Source organism: Panthera onca, chromosome B3 (genome assembly GCF_046562875.1).
Source record: "Panthera onca isolate mPanOnc1 chromosome B3, mPanOnc1 haplotype 2, whole genome shotgun sequence".
In the NCBI taxonomy this organism is placed as follows: Eukaryota; Metazoa; Chordata; class Mammalia; order Carnivora; family Felidae; genus Panthera; species Panthera onca.
The window spans coordinates 49,969,588-49,992,886 of record NC_138344.1 but is presented as its reverse complement, the minus strand read 5'-3'; the positions used below and the strand labels follow the sequence as shown (position 1 = coordinate 49,992,886).

Here is a 23,299-nt window from a genome sequence, read left to right as displayed (position 1 = left end):
AGTGGTCTTCTTCAGGGTTTACTATTCCTAGCATTTAATCACCAGTCATAATTATAGAACAGCATGTGTAAGAATACATTTAAAAATTTTTTTGAATAAAAGTATGCTTTTTTATTTGACAGAATGTCCTCATGTTAAATAATAAAGACTTAAAGATTATAGAGGTGAAAAGGAAGTAGGAGGTCATGCAATTGAACCTCTCTCCAAACCAGAAGACCTGCTACTGAATCTGTTACTGATGGTCATCATCCCTGTGCTTGTTCACATAGAGTGACAGCATACTCCTTTTGAGGCAACCTATTTTGTATTTGGGCAGCCGTAATGGAGTCTATGAGTTTGTCATCTGCTCTGTCCCATGTCAATGGGTATAATTCAGAATAACTTACTAGGTAAGGTAATATGAGCACAATAAAAATGCAACTTTGATAGTTTAAAAGAGGAGAATCCTCCTTTATTCATTTTATCACTTTTATTTTTTAACCTAAGTAAACAGTAACAATAAAATATTTTTGGGTACCTTATTTTGTATCAAGTGACCCATACTTGAGCTCATAATTATGAAGAGCCACAGGGTATTTTTAGCTTTGTGGGTCCTACAATCTCTGTCACAACTGCTCCATTATGTAGTCCAGATGCAAAAGCAGCCATAGATCTTAAACAAATGGACATGGCCATGTTCTGATAAAACTTTATTTTAAAAACAAAAACTATGGGCTGGGTTTGGCTGTGGCCTTAGATTGCCAACTGCTAGTCTAAAGCGAGAAAGCAAGGCAGAGAGGCATAAGGAAAAAAAATGTCTTATTTTGGTAATAAATTGACAAATGCACTTAGATGATAACACAATGCTATAGATTATACAGTTGACCCTCAAATAACAAAAGTTCAAATTCTTTAGGTCTCCTTATAGATTATTGATTTTTTATAGTACTGTAAATATATTTTCTCTTCCTTATGATTTTCTTAATAATTTCTCTTCTCTGGATTACTTTATTCCAAGAATGTAGTATTTAATGCATATATTACACAGAATATGTGTTTATGATGGTTTATGTGATCAGTAAAGCTTCCAGTCACAGTAGACTATTAGATCAGTTTTTTGGAAGTCAAAAGTTATATGCTATCAGTGACCCCGACCCTTGCATTTTTCAGGGATCAACTGTATCTACTTCTAGTTACACATTTGATTTGATAATGGTATTTTTATTTATTAAATGTTTTCTTCTGCTTTCACTACTGACCAAGATGGCCTTAACATTTCCCTCAACTTGATAGAACTTTGGACAAACTTCTTTCTTGCCTGTAGGCCCTTGACCTCCTTCACACCTTGGCCCTTACTGAATGCTTAAACCGAAGAGTCCCCTGACCTTCCTTTCCTTACAGTACTCTTTTTAGAAAACTTATAATTCACTTTAGAACACTTAGAATTCTTTGGATTGTAAATTTTTTAAAAGTCTCTTGCCAGTCTTACACCCCAGGACTAGCTTTCTCAAGAACCTGGAGAAGTGTCTCTCAAATGTAATCATCAAGGAGTATAGGCCCCTCTCTCCCAGTCTTTGTGGGAAGGTAGGAGCCTCATTTGGGTAGGTTCCTTACTCCAAGATGTAATACTGTCTCCAGTCATGAGGATAAGTCATGAGGATAAGTCATGAGGATAAGAGATAGTTTATTTTGGATAAAGCCAATTTGCAAACACAGGTGGCTAGGATTCCCCCAACTCCAGCTCTTAAAAACTCCCCTCCATCCTTCCTCCCAAGTCAGCCCTTAAAAACATTCCCATCTGATATTTCAGTGGAGCTGAGTTCAGACTGAGCTCTGGTTTCTCTTCTCTATTGCATACCCTTGAATAAAATTTTCCTGGCCTATTTAATTTTGTCCAGTGTAATTTTGCTTTGACAGTACAAATATTACCATCTGACCAGAATAAAAAAATAGATATATTCATGTCATTTGACATTCCGCTAACTCCTAAAAATCTTGACTGCCAGTGTAAATATGATCACTTCATTTACTGTTCATTGATTATCATTAATTATGGAAATAGTTTTATAGAAAAACACCCCATCCCCATTTTATATCATTGTGTGAATGTTATAATTACATGTGTAATCAAGTTTAAGAGAGATAATAGAATGGTGGCGTTTAGAGGGGTACTTGGATTATTTGCAAAGGTTTACAAATTGAAATCTTGGATTCAACAGTCATATGTTTTATTACTGCTTTATAAGAAATTCTGGATGCATGATAGAAGGCTGTACATATTTCGAATTGAATGAAACAGAAGTACATGTTGTTTGTTCTCAACTTCTCCTGATATGTCTCTTCATGTCAGAAATTCACAGTTGCCAAAAGCATGCAAGGTGGAATTGGAAAGACTAAGCTGGTGTGGGTATCTGTTTTACCTTACATGTTGCACTTAAGTGTTTTAGAGCATCCCATATTGATTAATTATAATAATTTGGAGAAGTGTCAGACATTCTTCTGTTAGGTGTTGAAATAGAACAGAGATATTTTTTACTGTATTTTCCAAATGATACTTCATTTGGATATTGAAATACTGATATTTCAGAGATATTTTTTACTGTATTTTCCAAATGATAGTTCTGCAGTTGAATTGTAACTTGACTCCTAACAAATTATTGGGCAATGAATAAAGCAACTTTAAAAAGAAAGAGTTTATGAATAACCAACTATATGTTCATATTTGAATTGGTTGCCCATTGAATCAGTCGTATTTTTCTGTTGTCTTGAAACAATGCTTCAGGGGACCCAGAAAACCAACCAACCAACAGCAGCAAAACCTAGAAATAATTACCCGTGTTAAACTTAACTCAGTAGTGTTTCCCTTAATTTAAAAAAAAAAGTTTATTTATTTTGAGAGAGAGACAGAGAGCGAGCAGGGGAGGGGCAGAGAGAGAGGGAGAGAGAGAATCCCAAGCAGGCTCTGTGCTGTTAGCTTGAAGTGGGATGCTGGGGGGGGGGGGGGGGAGGAGGGGGTCGAACTCACGAACTGTGAGATCATGACCTGGACTGAAATCAAGAGTTGAACACTTAACCAGCCGAGCTACCCGGGCGCCCCGCCCCTTCCCTTAATTTTTAAAACACAAAGTTGGGGAACTCAGCTTCAAGGAAGAAACAGATGTCCTGTCTGTATAGTAAGGACACATACAAGTTTGGGAAAGGACAAAACTGTTTAATTATTCTGGGCTTTCCTAGACACCATTTGATAAGAAATAAAAATCAAATCTTAGCTTCTTTTGATATTTAAAATCTCCTTATGCTGATCCAAATCCCCAGGTAACCTCATAATCCTTCTCTTTTAAGTAACATTGTCTGGTTTCTTTTAAGCATACTCCCATTTCTTTGAAGATGGATTTGAAGCAGAAATACAGGAGAAGTGTGTATTAAGTCAGAGAGTCTGGTTGTACATTATTAAATTTTCCTCTTGTGTATTTCCCTTCATAAGAAGGAGGCTGGATCTATTTTGCTCGTAAATAATCTGAACATTAATACTGAATTTCCCGTTCCTCTAAGGTACCTCCTGCTTATTGTAAATGCTCTCTCCTAATAGCACAAAACATTCTATGAGGGCACAATTTATTAGCCCTATGTGTTTCATAAAAATATACCCTTTGTTTTGGAGCATTCATGAGGGAAGAAGAAAGGGATTACAATTTTCCTGTTTGGACAAGCAGTTGGTCAAGTACCCAGAGGATATATTCCCACATGGTAAATGCATCTAAAAAGAAAAAGGAAATTTTCCAACATATGACAGTAAGAATTAGAGTATCTTTCCTTCCAAAGAAGCACACTATTTTACATATTCTGCATCATGATGTTGAGCATAGAGCCTGTTTTCATGATGAGAATTTTGGGAGTTCTTGATGCTTTACATCAATCTATGCAAACGTACATGCTCTTAAAAATGTTCTGACAGACTTGCTGTTCACCCATAAACACACTCAGGGAATTCCATGTCAGCATCAGGGATTAAATTGCCCTCTGGAGGTGATTTCTGTCAAACATATTTTAACTGAGTGTTTAAGGAGTCTCATTTATTATAAAATGAAGCCCAGGGTGTGTCACAAAATCTGAGCTTTTGTTGAACCGTGGTCATGCTTCTGTAACACCAAATGTGAAAAGCATTAAGTCAGTGTTTTTTACCTTGGTATCCTCAACAACCTTGACTTTGGCACTAGCCATATTTATCTAATTGATATTTGAACCAGAACTCTTGGGATACCATTTTTTTTAAAGGCACTAGTCTATTTTAGCCGTTTGAGGCATAAGCCTAGTTTCTAAATAGAGTGCTGCTTAATTGAATCATTCATTCCTGTAAGATGTATTTATTGAGAGCCTACCATGGAAGTTTTCTAGGCACTAAGAATGTATTAACAAACAAGAAGTCAGGATCCAGTCTCCAATGGAGTCCACATTCCAGAAGATACAATTCATTTATTTGATAGACACATTCTGAGGATTTAATTATGAGGACTTAGTTATACAGGGCAGTGGGATACAGTGATAAAAGATATCTCTTGCTTCAGTGAGCTCCTACTCTAGAGCAAAGAGGAAGAAATTAAATAACAACAAGACAGAATAATTGAAGTATATGTGAGTACTATAACAGCATAGACATGAAGGGACTAAATCCAGGCATAGATGAAAAGAGATGTCAGAGAAAGCTGATGGTTAGCCTGAGGGTCCCATCCTGACTTGCTCTTCAACTTCTGTGGTTCCTCTAAACCCTACACATTTCATTACTTTCCTGTCTCCCACCACTGCCCTCATACTTACTCAAAACCTCCGTAATGGAGTTTGAGCAATACCTAGCATCTATGAAAAGTTATGATGCATTTCGCCAAAGGAGAAGCGATCCTTAAATGTTTGACCCCCTCTTTAGTGAATGCATACAATCACTGACATGCATACTAATTTGAATTTTAGGGAGCAAACGTGATAAATACTATTTTAGTGTATTTCTAGCATTAGAAATACAGATAGTCTTTTCTTTCATCTTGTATTGTTTCTCTGAAATCTTCTAAGGGTCTAAAACTCATTGTCATCTTTATGGTGCTTCTTTCTAATCACCCTGCTCTTATTCTTATTAAAAAATAATTGACCTTTAGATCTTTTGAATCAAAGGCATTTCGATCCCTTGAAAACCACAAGATGATGTGATTAGGGACAATTATCCATGAAAAGGCAGGTAAGTTAGATGATTGTTCTTTTTTTTTTTTTTTTACTTTTTCTATCGTGATAGCTACAAAACAATAGCAAGTGAATTGAATACAGATGTGCTATTTGAAATACACATAACTTCCCAACATTTTGCCAGTAATGTTTGAGAATTAATGGATCATAATGTTGTAGCAATCACTTTAATAACTGAAAACGTTCCAGAAACTATCTCATTATTGGCAATTTAAGCATCACTTTTTGAGTTTGTCTATCTAACTTTTCCCATGAAACTGAAATTTCATTTGTTTAATTGGTTTGACACTAACCCTGTTTTCTTAGAAAAGCAAAGTCAGGTGATTTAAACATTGTTAATCCATTGTTTTCAATCATGTCTGTGTGGGGAAATATTAGCATTTTCAGACAATACAGTAGTACTTTTTGACCTATTTTATTTGAAGGTGTGCTATTTGAAGGGGTGGTTTGCTGCAAGGATATATTCAGTCATTTTAAGTGGCCAATTGTCCTTTTAATTCTGTTTTCCCTCTCCCTCCTAGAATAATGTAAGTAGCATTGAAACTACAGCCTTTAAAAGGAGTTGATTTTTAAGGAGATGGTTAGAAGCAAGAAGCTTCGCCTTGGCAGTAACCACACATAAAGAAGGGGCATACAGAAAGTCAGAGTCAGACTCCTGGCAAATTGAAGGTTGCCTAGAAGCCTTTTAGCTGAAAATTCCTGAAGAGCAAAGGATGCTTCAAAACAACTTTCTTGCCCCCTTCTTTCTGGCCATTCCTATTAACCATGGGTTCCAATAAAATCAAATGTTGATTGTAGGAGGAAGTAATATATGACTGGACATAACCTATTATTTGTATTCAGAAATGCAAAACATGGTAAAGCTTAGAAAGATCAGATCTTTTAACTGCTCTTTTATTATAAAGATGGAAAAACTGAATCTAGGGGTGATAAAGTTACTTTTCTAAGGTCACAGATCAGAGCTAGTATTAGAATGAATCATGCCTATGCCATGGTATCTCTAAACTGGCCAGCCATAATCCCTCTATCTTCCCCACATACTAAAAAGCAATATGCTGACCATTTCTTTAAGGTTTCCAAGTATAGCCATTAACCATGATTAACACTTTTCCTTCTGTGAAATTTAAGTCTCTTTTTCTTTTTTTCCTTCAACCATCTAAGAAATATGTACCTTGATGCATATGATTTTCTTGGTTAAACTGACTGTCTAATCATTTACCAGTTAGGTTAAAAGTGAATGTGAAGAGGCAAGTTCAGTGTAGGATATTGTTTTGGTACCAAAATGTACCATCTGTAATTTACCATAATCCTAGTTACAGTTTCTAGAAAAAGACAGGTATTTTTACCAACCAGGGAAAAAATTTACTCCTAAGAATGACCTGGAAATTCTGAGTTTTAGTGTTTTAAATTTTTTAAAATTAGTATCAAATTCTTAAACATTTTTTTCAAATGCTTAAACTTTTTTTTTGTGGAAGTGATTTTTTATATGTAATTTATTGTAAAATTTGTTTCCATACAACACCCAGTGCTCATCCCAACAGGTGCCCTCCTCAATGCCCATCACCCACCTTCCCTCTCACCAACCCCCCCATCAACCCTCAGTTTGTGTTCAGTATTTAAGAGTCTCTTATGGTTTGGCTGCTTCCCTCTCTGTAACTTTTTTTTCCCCATTCCCCTCCCCCTGGTCTTCTGTTGAGTTTCTCAGGATTTGCATATGAGTGAAAACATACGGTATCTGTCTTTCTCAGGCTGACTTACTTCACTTAACATATCATTCTCCAGTTCCATCCACATTGCTACAAATAGCCAGATTTCATTCTTTCTTGTTGCTAAGTAGTATTCCATTGTATATATAAACCACATCTTCTTTATCCATTTGTCAGTTGATGGACATTTAGGCTCTTTCCATAATTTGGCTATTGTTGAAAGTGTTGTTATAAACATTGGAGTACAAGTGCCCCTATGCATCAGCACTCCTGTATCCCTTGGGTAAATTCCTAGCAGTGCTATTGCTGGGTCATAGGGTAGATCAAATGCTTAAACTTTTAATCTTAGTATTCTGACTGATGAACTCCCGAGTCACCAGTTTTAAGAAGAACATTTTCATGTAAGTTCTAAGAGATGGCAATTACTGTATCTTTAATTTTTAGAAATAGTGAGACTTGTTCAATGCAATTCTGATCAAATTAAAAAGGATCATATTCATGACCTTAATCTATTTACCTTTTTCCTTTCACCAAACAATGAAAATTTCGTTGCTTACAATTTTAGTTAAGAAAAACTATTACAATTTGATTTTAAAACTGATGTAAAGGACTAATGGGAGGAAAAGTAGCATTAAGTGAAATACTAGGTTTTTCTCATTGTCCTGCTTTGATGTCCAGTCTTCACCATTACCATCTTTGTATTTTGCCTTAGGGAGTTATGAGCAACTATCATTCCATTAATACCTTCAAAAGTAAGTCTTGATATATTTTATTTAGTGAAATCAAAGTAGTATCTATTTTACAGTAATTATGTAGTAATTCTTTTGCATCTACTCATTCACCAGAAACCAGTAAGGTCTGTGATAAACTTTGAAAGAAAAAACATTTTACTGGTAATTTGTTGCTGACTTCTTTTGTAAAAATCTTATTCAATAGTACTTTAAAGAGTGATACAGATTATACACTTTTACATTATATATAGTACTTTAAATTTTAGGTATTTTTAGACAAGAAAAATATAAAGAATTTTTACTTAAGTCAATCAAATAAAATTTTGAGAAGTGTTGGGTTGCTTTGTTTCATGCTAAGTTACAAAAAGACTTGTGAAATCAATAATAGGTAAAAGTTGAATTAACATTTAAAATATATGTTTTAGGGGCGCCTGGGTGGCGCAGTCGGTTAAGCGTCCGACTTCAGCCAGGTCACGATCTCGCGGTCCGTGAGTTCGAGCCCCGCGTCAGGCTCTGGGCTGATGGCTCGGAGCCTGGAGCCTGTTTCCGATTCTGTGTCTCCCTCTCTCTCTGCCCCTCCCCCGTTCATGCTCTGTCTCTCTCTGTCCCAAAAATAAATAAAAAAGGTTGAAAAAAAAAAATTTAAAATATATGTTTTATATATCTGCTTTTCTGATAAGGGTAATAAAACATGTTAATGGTAAATTATTTTTAAAATACAAAATGTATTTTTTAAAAAAACAAAATTTTATAGCTCTATCTGGACATAACATTGTACCATTTTGATTAATACTGTTTCCTGCCAGGATTTTGGTTGTTTTTTGCCTATACCTATGTGTGCATGTGTGTACATGCATGTGTGAATGTGAAAATAATATACAAAGGTGTTTGCCTCTTGCCTATTTGGCAACTTACAGGGTTCCTTTGGAATCAGTATTCGTTAACCACCTGGGTATTGTCAGCATTCATCTGCAGACCTTGAACTGGAAGTCAAGCCTCTAAAAATGTTGTACTCTTTCCCATAACTTTATTTAAATGCAGCTCTCCTTTAGATTGGTGAAAGATACTTACCTGCTCCTGTTGGTGGACTCTCCAACTAGTAGAGTTGGATTCCCCACCCCACCCCCCCCCCGCCCCCCCCCCGCCGGATGATCTAAACAACCTGTGAATTCTTGTCTTGCTGGAAGCAAAATGTAAAAGATTTTATATAATTCCCAGGATATACTGTTCCCAGTGTTCTTCCAGCCCTGTTTTTCTAACTAGCTTCAATCCCATTACCTATTTCTTATTGCACAAGCTGTATTACAATCTTGGGAGTTGTGTACCCTTTAATGGATGTAGAGGGAGTAGGTGTGGGAAACAGAGACAGCTCTTTCCTGACTGGGGAAGCCATCACCTTGGAATAGTGAAGTCATTGATAGCCTTGCTGGCCAGCAGCTGAGGCCCCAATCTTTTACAGGGTATACGCTGTGTGGTTGTTAGAAACATCCTCCTGTTATCTGTCTTGTCAGGTTAACACTTCAGGAGTTTAGACTTTAGTCATCTGCTGAATATCTCTCAATCTAGCCAGCTGCCCTAATGTTAGGCAGAGTCCTCCCAGGTACTGGGGAATCTTAGATGGGTACCCTAATTTCTAGGGCTTTTATGACTTCACATTATTTTTTGGGTTTCTTGGATATTTCCATGGGAAGTTTCAAGGGATGAATCATATGCAGCTAGCTACTTCCAGTTGTTCCCCAGAAATTATCTCAATTAAATTTAAATCAGAAAGCAAAATATTTCTGTTGTCAAAGACGAATACATGCCTAATGCTCTGGAAAGTTTAAAATATATAGCAGTTATAAGCACAATGCTATTAACCTTCATAGTTATTGTCATCATCATGGCACTAACTGCCAGGCACTTCAACAAATGTTTACAAAGCAGTTAGATGTTTTGGTAAACTGTCATACTCAAGGTAATCAACCACATACAATGTACACTCTAACTCTACATAGCCAATACCTTTGGCTCACTTTGCTTTTGTTTTCATTAATAAACATTGGTCATCTCCTCTGTACAAGAAAAACAGTAGGCTAGAGGAGGGGTGAATAAGATGATAACCAAGCATGAACTAAACATATTCTGAAAGAAACAGATGCATGTACAAGTAATACACAACATTGAAGAGAGAAGGAAGAGGATAAATTATGAGAAAGCTACACTCTAGCAGTTAAGAGATACGGATTTGAACTTACATTGCCTGAATTCCAATCCTGAATCACCTTACTTTATCTATGACCTTAAGAAGGAAAAAAAAATTAGAAAAGGAAAGAAATGTTTAATTACAGCAAACGCACAGAGGGAGTCAGGCTTCAAAAGCACTGGCAAAACGAAACAAAACAAAATAACACAACATTTCTAAGGTTCTCTAGTTTACATGGTATTCTTGTGCTGTTCTTGGTGGGACACAAACCTGGTTTTCATATTTTCAGAAGTCATAATAAGTTTTCAGATATAACATGGGTAAAATCAGGTTCAAAGCTGTTTTGTTAGAAAGTTTAGGTTTCATAGAAGAATTATTCAAGTTTTATATCTTAGAGATTCAGAAATGTGATTCTGTGAGTTTTAGATTATCTCAAGGTACAAAATATTTTGTTACTTCTTAGTGTGGTATGTGAATGGCTTAGTCATATTGCAAGCAGGGTGAAAATGTCATTTTTTTGCTTCTATGTCTTCCTAAATTGTTTTTTCTGCATCTAATACCTACTCGTTTGAATTTATCTTTACACCACTTCAGAGTCACCTTTCCAAATTTGTCTGATAATGTCAGTTCCCTTGGCAAAAATCTCTGCCAACTTCATATAGTCCACATGAGAATGTGAAAATTCCTTAGCTTGAGACCAACAGAATCTGTCCTTGACCCACTTTACCTTGGTCACCCCTGGCACCTCCCCACTTTTCATCCTGTTTCCTCTTGGTGCATCCTGTCTCTCCACTAACATTGATCTTGTTAAGGTCACAATTAAGTGTGTTTGTCAAGTCCAATAGTCTATTTTCTGTCCTTGTAAGACTTCCTCACTGAACCTAACAGCATCAATCATCCTTCACCTGCAAAGAAACTTCTCATTCCCATGGTTTCCCTGATTCCAGTGTCCTGACTTTCCTTAAACCCATCTGTTTTTTTCCTTTGCCCTTAGTCATAGAATTCACTTATTTTTTTTTCCTTTCACAAGTTCCTTACATGTTGGTGTTTCTCAAGTTCCACACTTTGACATTTCTCTTTTTATGTTGCATAATCCTCCTGGATGACCTTATCCTTTTTCATGGTTTTGACTGGTTCCAATATACTTAGTGACCCTTAAATCTAACTGTCCAGTTCAAGTATCCAATAAGCTGATGGGCATTCCTATGTGAAACCTCTACAAGTACCCTAAGGTCAAACTCAACACATAATTCCCACCTTATAATTCCTTTGTCCTGTTTTGTTCTCAGCCCACATAGCAAAAGTACCCGTTACCTGCACTGAAACCTTTGAGCGTAACCATTTCTCTTCCCTACCTCTCAGCCCTCCTCAATCACCATGCCCTGACAATTTGTCTTCTTTCAGTGTTTTTCAAATTCATTCTCTCCTCCATATTTGTATAACTACTACCCTAACTCAGACACCCACCCTCCCTTCCCTGTACAGCCTCCTAATTGAGCTCTCTTCTCTAGTCTCACCTTCTTTAAACCATCCTACTAAAGTTTCATCAAAGCCAAGATCATCTATTTAAAATTCAACAATCATGGGGCAGCTGGGTGGGTGAGTCAGTTAAGCACCTGACTCTCAATTTTGGCTTAGGTCATGATCTCATGGTTTGTGAATTCGAACCTCACATCAGGGTCTGTGCTGACAGCTCAGAGCCTTTGGGATTCTTTCTCCCTCTCTCTCTCTCTCTGTCCCCTCCCCCTGCTTGTGCTCTCTCTCTCAAAATAGAAAATAACCTAAAAAAAAATTCACTTTCTATCCATGTGAACAGCTAGAGTTCCTTGGAGATTTAATTTTTTTTTAAATTTTTTACTTACACTGACTCTAAGATTTTGAATTTTAGTTTGAAAAAGTCCTTTGATCTATAAATTAGATCTAACTTGCCTAACATATTTCATGAGACTGTCCTACACACACCCTCACTTTGGTTTTGGTCAAACTTGGCAGAGAATATTCTCTTGGAAATTTGGGATCTACCAACCTAAAATTTCTAGGGTTCACTGTACATGGTATTTTTTCCCTATTATGCCTTAGTTTATACTATTCCATTCCCCTGGAATACATCCTTTACCTATCAGTGACAGCAAGCCCTATGCTTGATTTGGCTGTCTCGTAGTTACGCATTAACTGTTAGCCCAGTCTCATTTCAAAGAGTCTTCCTTGACCTTTCCCTGACCCACCAGACCACAATATGCACACTCTAACATACTGTCCCTTAGCACTCTGTAAGGCTTTTCTTTCTCATAACATGTACATAGTTGTATTATATTTCTTATAGAACTGATTCTCCCATTCGTCTGCAAGTGGATTCATTACTATATATCCAGTGCCTCACATGGTGTCTCACCTTTAGATATGTTGAATAAATATTTATTGAACCAAATTCTAGGGATACTAAACTCTTCACTCTTGCATGGCCATTACATGAACTCTAATCCCCTAGACCTTGGCTCAGGCATTTCCCTCTCACTTCTCCTCTGTGGTCTCACCACTAGTGGGCTCAACTCAGCCTTTGAAGCTTTGTCCTCCATCAGGCTTTGTACCTTCCTCTGGCCTGTGGATACCTCAGTAATAGCACCCAAACTTTAGATACTCTGGAACAGCACTTTCTCTTAGATGAGAAAATTAGTGTTTAAGGTGTGTGCCTCTCAATTAGGGTATGCATATTTTATACCAGGAACATGTTTTAATCACCTCTAGATTCCTATCATGAAGAATCATTCCAGAGCTACAGTAAGTGTGTAGTTATTGAAGGGAGAGTAGTATGGACAGATGCCTTTAATATAAAAAATGGAGGAAAGATTAAAGGATGGAAAAACACTAGAATCCATTTTATTTGTAATCACTTCTAATAAGAGAAAGTATTATAACCCTACCTTTTAACTATACATTGAAGTTGTTTCCTAAGAAAACTTCAAAGTGTAAAAAAAAATTATTTTTACTGTTTTTATAATTTTATGAATAATATGTATTAACATCAATGATAGGTACATAGCAAGGATTGTATTAAATTATATAACTCAAAATCACATCTCTCATTGTGGTGTTAAAACTGCTTTGGGGCCCCAAAAGCAATGAGAATTTTCATCACTAAAACATTGGCTTACCAACTCAAAGTATAAAATAGGCAAACTTGGTTGTTTGTATCCCCCATCTTCCCATATTACACTCATTTTTCCCTCAGATTGCTTATAGCGGTGAACGACGTTCAATAATTGTGTCATCTTCATTATAAAACTTTCAATTTCACCTACAAAATTCTCACTCTGAATGCCTTCAGCAGGATATTTATTATGTTTCTCCTTTATTTCTGCTCAAAGTCTCTGCCAAACTGCTGCCACCCTAATTGAGCCCCAAAAATCAGAGGGTAGCAGCTACCACAAGTAAATACTAAGTAACTCAGCTGGATTAGGAGGCATGGATCCATTTTTCAAAGCCACGAACAAGATTATTCATCCTGGTGACCTCCAGTATCCTTTTAAATATATAATGCATGTTTAGGGGTGCCTGGTTGGCTCAGTTGATTAAGCATCTGACTCTTGATTTCTGCTCAGGTCATAATCTCAAGTTTACTGAGTTCAAGCCCTGCCTTGGGATCTGCACTCACCATGCGGAGCCTTGCTTGGGATTCTGTCTCCCTCTCTGTCTCCCTCTTTCTCTGTCTCCCAAAGAATAAATGGACATTAAAAAAAAATAAGTAATGCATGTTCAGGATAATAAAGTTCTGGTCTTTGAGTTTCTTACTGTTTCCCTTAGGTATTTACCTCCTATTTACAGTCAAAATATGTATCATTTACCTAAAAGAAGCAATCAGTATTAATCTTTCTGGGGTTAAATTGCAAAACCTCATGTAACAACTGTGGCGTACTTTGTTTTTCATAATCCTCAAAGATCCATGTTTAAAACTTTAACCTACTTTGATCAGCCAGTATCCTGAGGAGTTCAGTGAGTAGCCTGACTGAAATTTAAGAGAAGCCACCATTTCTAGGACCATCCATTTGTTTGGAGGTGCCATTCAGGGCATTTCATTTATGCATGCACACTCTGTGTTTGTGTTCAATAATACAGACCTCAGAGATGATTAAGTGGAGGATAAATTGCTGAGGCATGAGAACAAAATAGGTTCAGATAACAAACTGAAAATTTCTTCCTTCCATGAGTATTTTATCTGTGCATTTTTATCTTAAGCTGTGTTTTCAGTTTTCACGTCTTTTGTTATAGTTCAAATGAAACAGTTTTTCTTGAGAGAAGTAACAGAATTGAACACTTGATGCTTCTGATGTCTGTGAATGATACTATTATTCAGGGTTTAAAAGGAATGGTCTTTAAGCCTAAAGCTGGCATAATTCAATCTGCCCTCACCATTCTTCTGTTTGCTTTATTAGATCCTGGCTGTAACAAAATGCTAAGAAAACAGAAATGCTTATGGAAGGTATTCCTTTATGACAAAAGCCCAGAAACTGGACTCAAGTCAGATGTTGAATTCACTTACTCAGTAGATAGGCGGTGAAAGGGGAGACCTTGCATCTTCAGTATGATAGAAATACAAGTATAAAAGGACATTCAGGTTAAAATGCAGCATTTCGGGAACTGAAGTAAATGACGGCATAGTTGCTGAAGAAGGGGAGGATCCTGTATAATGGCTTTCCCACTGTGCTGGATTCCCCTGGAAAGTGCACTTTGCGTGTGTACACACAAAACTCCCACAGTTGAAAGGAATTATGCACTCATCCCTGTGGCAAATCACATTCTAATTAAACCACTTCACATTTGTGAATGAGAAATTTTTAAAAGCCGAAATTGCTTTCTCTTTCGTTTAGTAGAGATCGTGGGAGTGTTCTCTTTTTTTCATAGATATAGTTGGGGAATTAATTGCTGACATTAGAGGGTATGCCATTATGTGAATTAATTGCTTTATGTTTTAAAAGTGCTTAATGTTTTTGTCTTATAGGCACTTTTCATGTCTGTCTTCTAAATACATGTGCCCTGGTGTCCCTGCTGTCATGAGCACCTTGTTGGCGAATATAAATGCTTTCTATGCTCACACAACAGTTGCAACAAATGTACAGGTTTCTGCCTCAGATCGATTTGCTGCTACCAACTTTGGTGTAAGTATTTTTTGGACTTTAAAATTTTTACTAGTTTACAGGAGTTACATTTTCAAGGGACTAGGGATTCCAGATATTCTTGGAATCTTATTGCAGGAGGCACTTCTTAGGGACTCTTAGTGTAGTGGGGAGAAGGTAAAAGTTCATTAAAATAATATTCTGCAAATAATTTTGGCAGCCAATTGGCATATTCAATAGGGATTAAATCTCCCTATCTGGAATGACCTTTTCCAAGAAGGAAACACATAAATTTTGTGATAGAGTACTGGGATTTTATAGAACTTTCTCCATGTATGCAAATTTAGGATTCATCATTTCAGATGCTATTCCCTGGTAAAAGTGAGTTTGGTTGACTTTTCTGGAATCTGTTAGTCTCCATTTATAATTCCTCTTGGTTCTTACTGCTATTGATAGTTATTAGCATGTCTTCTGAGTAAATCATAGTAGGTGTATAGAGTTGAAGAACTCTCTGTACCTAATTAAGATGTCCACCTGAAATATTCAAATGCAGCAAGGACTCATTGAAAAGCAGAAATGCAGGAATCCTAAGGAAACTCAAATATTTAAAAAAAAATTTTTTTAACGTTTACTTATTTTTGAAACAGAGAGAGACAGAGCATGAATGGGAGAGGGTCAGAGAGAGAGAGAGACATGGAATCTGAAACAGGCTCCAGGCTCTGAGCTGTCAGCACAGAGCCTGACGCGGGGCTCAAACTCACGGACCGTGAGATCGTGACCTGAGCCGAAGTCGGACGCTTAACCGACTGAGCCACTCAGGCGCCCCAGGAAATGCAAATATTTATCTGTTGCACCTGTCACTGGAACTCATTCTCTATAAGCCTTGTGGAATTGAAATTGACAAGACATAAATTAATAGTAACCAGAGTAACATGATGAAGATCTAAACTAAGACAAAACTAGTGAAAATGGAGAATGAAGGACATGTTGCAGAGCTTTTCATGGCATCAAATCAATAGCACATAGTGTCTTTGGGGATATGGACAGTGAAGGAAAGGGAAAGCTTTCTGGAGAGATTCCCAAGGTTTTGAGTATGGCAACTGGTAGTTAGTAGCTCTGTTCAATAACCCTGTGAGACAGGTAGTTTTATTCTCACATGCGTATGTGTGTATACATGAAACCAAGCTCCACTATAGCAAAATGATTTTCATGACACCATAGTTAATTTTTCCACCGCACTTCCAAATTGGTTCACTGAATAGATTTTGTTATTGATTATGTTGTTAGAAATTAAATTTGGGGGTATGTGTCATAGAGTAGAAACAAATGAGACTCAGCAAATAAAAATGTGTGAAGCCAGTAGGGGAAAAAATGTGCTGCTGTGTATACTCTTTTCCTGTCCTTTTCATCTAAAAGAAAATGCATGTGAGGCATGTGAGATGAGTTGGAATGAATCAAAGGAAAAAGTAGTTGTTTAATGACAGATCAGATTAAGCACTAATAGAAAAAAGCAGTCTGTGTTAGGAGTCACGGAATTTGAGTTTGTAGTCAAATTTAGCAAGCAAGTCCATTCATTCAAGCTTCAATTTCTCAGTCTGCTCAATGAAGGTAACTACTGCTCTAATGTGTTTCTTAAACTGAAGATGAGAATCAAATGACATTAAAGATAGAGAAGCCAGCTCGTAAAAGCTGAAAATGGTCTATAAATATAAGTTTTGAAAATTTCATCTCTCTTGCCCTTACCTACAGTGTAAAACAGTGTACTAGCAGCTACTTCTGTTAGACACATTGACTCTTGTAAAAGTCAGGACCAAAGAACATTCCCTGGTCAGCTCAATAATATACTGTTATGACTAATAACAGACGATTAGAACAGTTTTGTCATAAAAACCTCATCTTGGGGTGCCTGTGTGACTCACTTAAGCATCTGACTCCTCATTTCGGCTCAGGTCATGATCTCTTGGTTCATGAGATCAAGCCTGGTGTTCGGCTCTGTGCTGACACCACAGCTCCTGCTTGGGATTCTCCCTTCCTCTCTCTCTGCCTCTCTTCTCTCTCTCTCTCTCTCTCTCCCTCTCTCTCTCTCTCTCTCTTTCTCTCTCTCTCTCTCTCTTTCTCTCTCTCTCTCTCTCTTTCTCTCTCTCTCTCTCTCCCTCTCTCTCTCTTTCTCTCTCTTTCTCTCTCTCTCTCTCTTTCTTTCTCTCTCTCTTTCTCTTTCTCTCTCTCTCTCTTTCTCTTTCTCTCTCTCTCTCTCTCTCTCTCTCTCTTTCTCTCTTTCTCTCTTTCTCTCTTTCTCTCTCTCTCTCTTTCTCTTTCTCTCTCTCTCTCTCTTTCTCTCTCTCTCTCTCTCTCTCTCTCTCTTTCTCTCTCTCTCTTTCTCTCTCTCATAAATAAGGAAACATTTTTTAAAAGTGTAAGAAAACAAAACCAAAACCTCATCTTGGTAACAGGATTGTCTTGAGATTTCACCTGTAACATAAAGCACTCTGTTATGAAATTGTTTTGCTTTTAATATTCTGCCTGGATACACTGTAGAGAATAAGCCAATCTTGTGGAACGCTGAGCTTTTCTACCTCTGAAATAGAAGATGTGTCTTTGTGATTAATATGTATCCTAAAAGCTACCTGGAGGAAAATGAGATAGAACTTCATGCCGACCCAAAGAGGAGAAACCAAATTGATTTCATTACTTTTCAGTGACAACATGATTATAAAAACTTTATTTTGTGCGTCAAATAACTTATTTTAGAAGAGGGCCAAAAAAAGAGAATGTTTTTTCAAAGTACATTTTCATAAATTGTAAATTTGGTGTGTAAATGTGACTATATATTTCTCGACCTATTGAAAGTAATGCAATTTGTTTAGTCAGATATATCTAAGTATAAAGTCTCCCACCTCCAATTTATGGTCCCAAGTTCTTTCCCTGAATTCTGAATTTGATCTGTTGCTTGTGACTCAGGAACATCATTACGTTGGCCCTTTTTTATCCTTCTCAAAAGTGTAACTCAGACATTTGATTTTCCAAATAATAAACCAGTGGAGAAAGCTTTCTTATGACAATTGTAAACAAATATATACTTAAGAAAAAATATCAGTCTTACAATTCAGATATTGTTGTGTACAGTTGCTATTTCTCATCATGGCTTGGGTGAAAAATGATCAGGAATGAAGTGAAAAGGACAGAACGCTTGGGTGTGAAGAAGAGGAACAAGCAAAGTTTGTTGAGGAAAATGGTTAGAGAAATTGAATGAAAATGATAATAAAAGAATGTAATATTATAAAAAGACAAAGGAAAACTATTTTGAGAAAAGAGAAGTATATAACATTTTCAACTGTTGCTAAAGTTAAAGTAAGATGGGGAAATAAACGACCTCTTTGTATTTGGCAAGTAGGAGGTGATTATTGACTGAAGCAGTTGATATTGAAGCCTAATTTCACAGGGTCCTTCAGTGAATGACATAGATGAATGCTTGTGTAAATTAGGTTCCTCTATTCACTAAAATATAATGCAATCACTAAAAATCATGTTTTTAAAGAAAAGTACATAAAAATGAGCAATGTCCATGATAGAATGCCAAGTGAAAAAAAAAACCCACAAAATTCTTTATACAGTCTAATTCCAACACTGAAAAAACAACATACACACTGTTTTAGAAATAAGACTAGATGGAAATGTGCCAGAATGCCAATGATACAGCCACCTGGTAGGATGACAGCTGATATTTTGTGGTTTTGCTTTCTATTCATGTTTATACTAAAATTGTAAAACTTTCCTATATTATCATTATATTTTATAATAAACATGTGAATCAAAGGGTGAATGTGGCTGAGGACATAGAGACTCTTCTGTTAAGTGAAATGAAAAGGGGGAAGATTGGGCAAGGGAAGATTTTGCTATGAATAAAGAGATTTTATTTTTCCTGTCTTGTTGGGTCAGAATTTTTTTATTTAAAAAGGTAAATTTACACATGTTTATAGATTATTAGGAAAGGGAGTAGTTGTGAGAGTCAAGTTGCAGATTTATCTGATGGAAAACAGGTGATGCAGTGAGTTCCCAGAGGAGAAAGAAGAAAGGTAGTGAAAGAGACAAAAGGAGAGACGTTCTTTGGAATGAGAAAGGACAAGTTCTGTTCTGAAATTTCGGGAATAGTATCCGTGTTCTTGCAGAGAATGCTGAATTTTTGATATAGGAGTGAAAAGCTGGGGTGTCATACCCCATTTCCCTAATCCCTGTGGTTGTCTACAAGAACAGGAAATGCTCATCTGCAAGGCAAAGACTATAATACAGAGGCAGGTGAAGGATGCTGTGCAAGGTTTGGATAAGTTACCAAAGGGAGTAGAAAGAGAAATGCTTCAGGGCCGTGGAAGAGGAATTCCTAGTAAAGCTGAAGGTATCATTTGATGTATCATTTGAGGAGCATAAACTTACTGTCACAACAATATAGGTGGCTTTGAGATTTTCTCAGAAGTTTTCAGCATTCTGATGCTCATGTAACAGATTTGGGAAGTTGATTATATTGACTCTAGGTTGAAATTTTGTAGAAGAGAGGCAATGGAGGGGCATCTGGGTGGCTCAGTTGGTTAAACGTCTGACTTCAGGTCTTAATCTCATGGTTTGTTAGTTCAAGCCTCACATCTGCATTGTCAGTGCAGAGCCTGCTTTTGGGATTCTCTCTCTGCCCACCCCTGCTTGCTCATTGGCTCGCACTCTCTCAAAATTAATAAATAAACTTTATAAAAAAAAATCAATTGAAGGGTGAGTGAAGCTGTCAACAGAGACGTTGAGATGATGCAGCCTGGGGTCTCGTTTTGTGAAGTTGTAGCAGGTGAGCCAGAGTTAAAGGATTTTGATAGGAACATGATACATTTCAGTTAAAATTACAAAGGGGAGTCTTGGGTCCAAGATGTGGCTCTGGGATATGCTGTTGAAAATTGAGTGTAAAACTCAATAGCTTAAGTTATAGCTTACATCTTCTCACAGGCACTGATTGGTGAATTTTCAAGAATAATGCAAGCTAGTTATGTAGCATAGCCATTTTTTGAAACCAGAAGTACTGAGAATATTAACATCATGGACATTGGCAAATACTAAACATGAAGGCATTTTTCATTTGAAGAGATGATTTAGCAGCATATCATTGAATGTAAAGGTTACTTGCAGTCAAGAAGATTAAAGAAGTTTATTGGATGAAACATCCTCATGGCTATTGAAAACACCATGGGTAGATCAAGGGTTAGAAAGGAAGAAAACTCTGAGTTTGGGCTCAGTATCTCAACTTGACAGGAGAGTCTTTAGAAAACTTATTTAGTGAGTTATTTTAAAGTACACATAACAAATTATTAGTTATATTGGTGTTTATTGAGCTCATTTTTTTTCCCTGGGTCTCTGATCCAGCCATTGTTGGGCAAAAATAAATAAGCTAGTAAATACTTCTTTACCATTCCATATGTTCTTTTATTTGTCCACTTGTTCATTTGATATGTATTTATGTGTTCCCTATAGCAGTAGGCACTGTGGCAAGTAGTAAAGGGATTGAATGATAAACGTTGACGTCTACTTTCTGAGGTTCATGTTCTAATGGGATAGTCACTTAACCATCTGGAACAATAACCCTAAGTCACTCCCAAAGTGTGATTAGTATCAAAGGAGGCTTTGATATTGAGAGATTGAAGAGGATCAAGTGATTGATACTTTTCAGGGACTGATGAAAGTGTGATAAAAGGAGCAGGGCTTTTAGGGATGAGTAATATTTTTCCACTGTCCAAGAAGTAGTTGGGAAGCTACCTTGGGTCTGGGAAGACATTTGAGTAAAGACCAAAGTAAAGATACAAAATAAGTTCAAAGTGTGTGTAAGGTAGCCTGCCTACTAAGTAGGGCAAATAGAATGAAGGATGGTGGAGGGGCTCCTGGGTGGCACAGTCAGTTAAGCCTGCAACTTTGGCTCAGGTCTCACTCACGGTTCCTGGGTTTGATCCCCGTGTTGGGCTCTGTGCTGACAGCTGAGAGCCCGGAGCCTGCTTCAGATTCTGTGTCTCCCTCCCTCTCTGCCCCTCCCCTGCTCATGCTCTGTCTCTTTCTTAAACATAAATAAACATTAAAAAAAATTAAAACAAAAACAACAAAGGTAGGTAGTATAAGAAGAAACTGTGCTATTGGGTTGACATTAGAGTGTTGAGGGCCTTTAAAACCTACAGAGATGTTTGGATGTCATTCTTGAAGCTTAGGGTATAATCTTTGATTTAGAAAGATAACTAACTAAGGAAATGTTGCAGAAGGGGGAGAGAGGATATATATCAGACACAGTTCAGTTGTAGTAATAGACACAATGTTAGAAACTTTAAGTAGAAAGGGATTTGGCACAGGGAATTAAATGCTTATAATATCATTTGGGACTCAAGGAAGATCTTTCTGTAATAATCCTCAAAATATCACTGATATTTGAAACTGATTTTAAGAGAAGTGGTGAGTTTTCTTACAGTTGGGGAGGTGATGAATCAGAAGGCTGCTTCTGCTAATGCAGCAGAATGTCTGAGACCACAAAGCTAGTGACCAGATACTGGGAAATGAATGTCTCCAGGACTTAGCAGCCCAAGTAAACCAAGAAGCAGGAACTAGGCCTCCATCACTCATCTGCTTTCCAAATGTAGCAGTGCACATGTATCTAATAGGCAGAAACTAAGATAATTGCATAAGCCTAGCTGCAAAGGAGTTTGGGAAATATGATGTTTAGTTTTCCAGTCTCAGAACTACTGGAAGCCACACTGAAAGAAGGTGAAATGAGTAAAACAGTTCTGGTGTTGAATACAGGAGGACTAGATGGAAATTAGTGATAGGGCTGATAAGCTAGTCCTGACAAAGCAAAGTAATGCTGTGCTAATGGCTTAGAGAAAATGAAGATTGTGGCAAAGGAGAAAATGTGTGTGGGAAACATTTTAGAAGTCATTTTTAATGACTTGACAAATGATTATTTCTGGGGAGAGGTGGATCTAGGTTTTGTGCTTCCTAAACATTATATAATTTGATGAGATTCTTTTTTAATATTTTTAAAAGTGTATTTATTTATTTTGAGAGAGAAAGAGCGCACGAGAGAGATCGAGCTCTCAAGCAGGTGAAGGGCAGAGAGAATGAAAGAACCCCAGGCAGGCTCTGTGCCATCAGTGCAGAGCCTGATGTGGGGCTTGAACTCACAAACTGTGAGATCGTGACCTGAGCTGAGATTAAGAGGCAGAAGTTTAACTGACTGAGCCACTCAGGTGCCCCTGATAAGACTGTTTTTAAGAAAAATACAAATTGTCAATAGGAAACAGAAAATTATTCGTTTTTAATGAAAAAAAAATGAATGCCAATGAATTATAAATTATAACAAACACTACAAATATTATAGATTCCAGAAAAACAGCATAATATTTTCATTAACTTCCTGATACATCTCTTTAAGAGTTTTTCTAGAGTTTTTGACTTCAGATTCTTTGATCACTTCTTCATATGATGAAAATCCTGAAATACCATTCTTATTGAAAAAAGATAATCCAGTATTTAGGAGAAAAAAAATATCTGAGGCTCTCAAGGGGAAGGTTGATCATTGGCATGTGTCCAGCACACTCAATTATATTTGGGTGTGCACATATCTTTTTCTGATGAGGCTATCTGTGTTTACTAATGGACACCCAACAAAATTAGTCTCCTACCCTCTCATAGATCCTGGGTGATACGGGTACTATCTCTTTGATGATTACCTTTCAGAGGGATAGCTCCCAAGTACTTGGGGAAGACTTCTCTGGGTTGTAAAGCAACCTGGCAAGAGGCTTTGAAACACATTCACATTTCCCAGGGACAGAGGAAGAATTACAGTTAGGCTTTTTAAAGAGAATGCTCAAAAATTAAGACATCAGGGCCTAGAGTCAGGAAAAACCTTTCTAAAGTTTAGTCAAAGTGAGGGAAACATTGAGAGTCTCTAGGTCGGTGAATGATTCCATCTCAGGGCTTTTCAAACTTGCCTGTGAAGGGACTCCTTAAATACTTTTCAGTTGATGACATTTGTTAGTCACTGACACCATCACTGTAGCCCCCAGTGCTGAAGCATCATTAGATTCAAGTTAAATCAACCCCTGCTGCGGGAGTGAGATAATAAGAAAGAAAGGGAAAAGAGCAGCTGAGAATGAGGCAGAGGCTTTTACACCCCTTCCTCAGAAGAACATTTCCTTCTACAACTCCCAGGATACCAGGGTGATATGTTTACATTTCTTGTTGATTTTAATGCACTTGTGAGGTAGCGACCACTGTCCCCTACTCAAAATCTCCCCTGTGCTCATGGGCCAAAACTGGCCCACCAGCTGGTTTTGTTTGCATGGCCCA

The 23,299-nt window shown here is 37.1% G+C and overlaps 1 protein-coding gene across 3 annotated transcripts in view; it reads left to right on the top strand.

Annotated features, from left to right (window-relative positions):
* The window catches only part of UNC13C (unc-13 homolog C), a 612,857-nt gene that overhangs the window by 315,565 nt on the left and 273,993 nt on the right, over positions 1–23,299 (top strand). For all 3 annotated transcript variants that reach the window (XM_060618476.3, XM_060618475.3, XM_060618477.3), the window contains exon 17: positions 14,830–14,986. In XM_060618476.3, the coding sequence (XP_060474459.1) occupies positions 14,830–14,986 (157 nt within the window). The remainder of the gene's footprint in view (positions 1–14,829; positions 14,987–23,299) is intronic.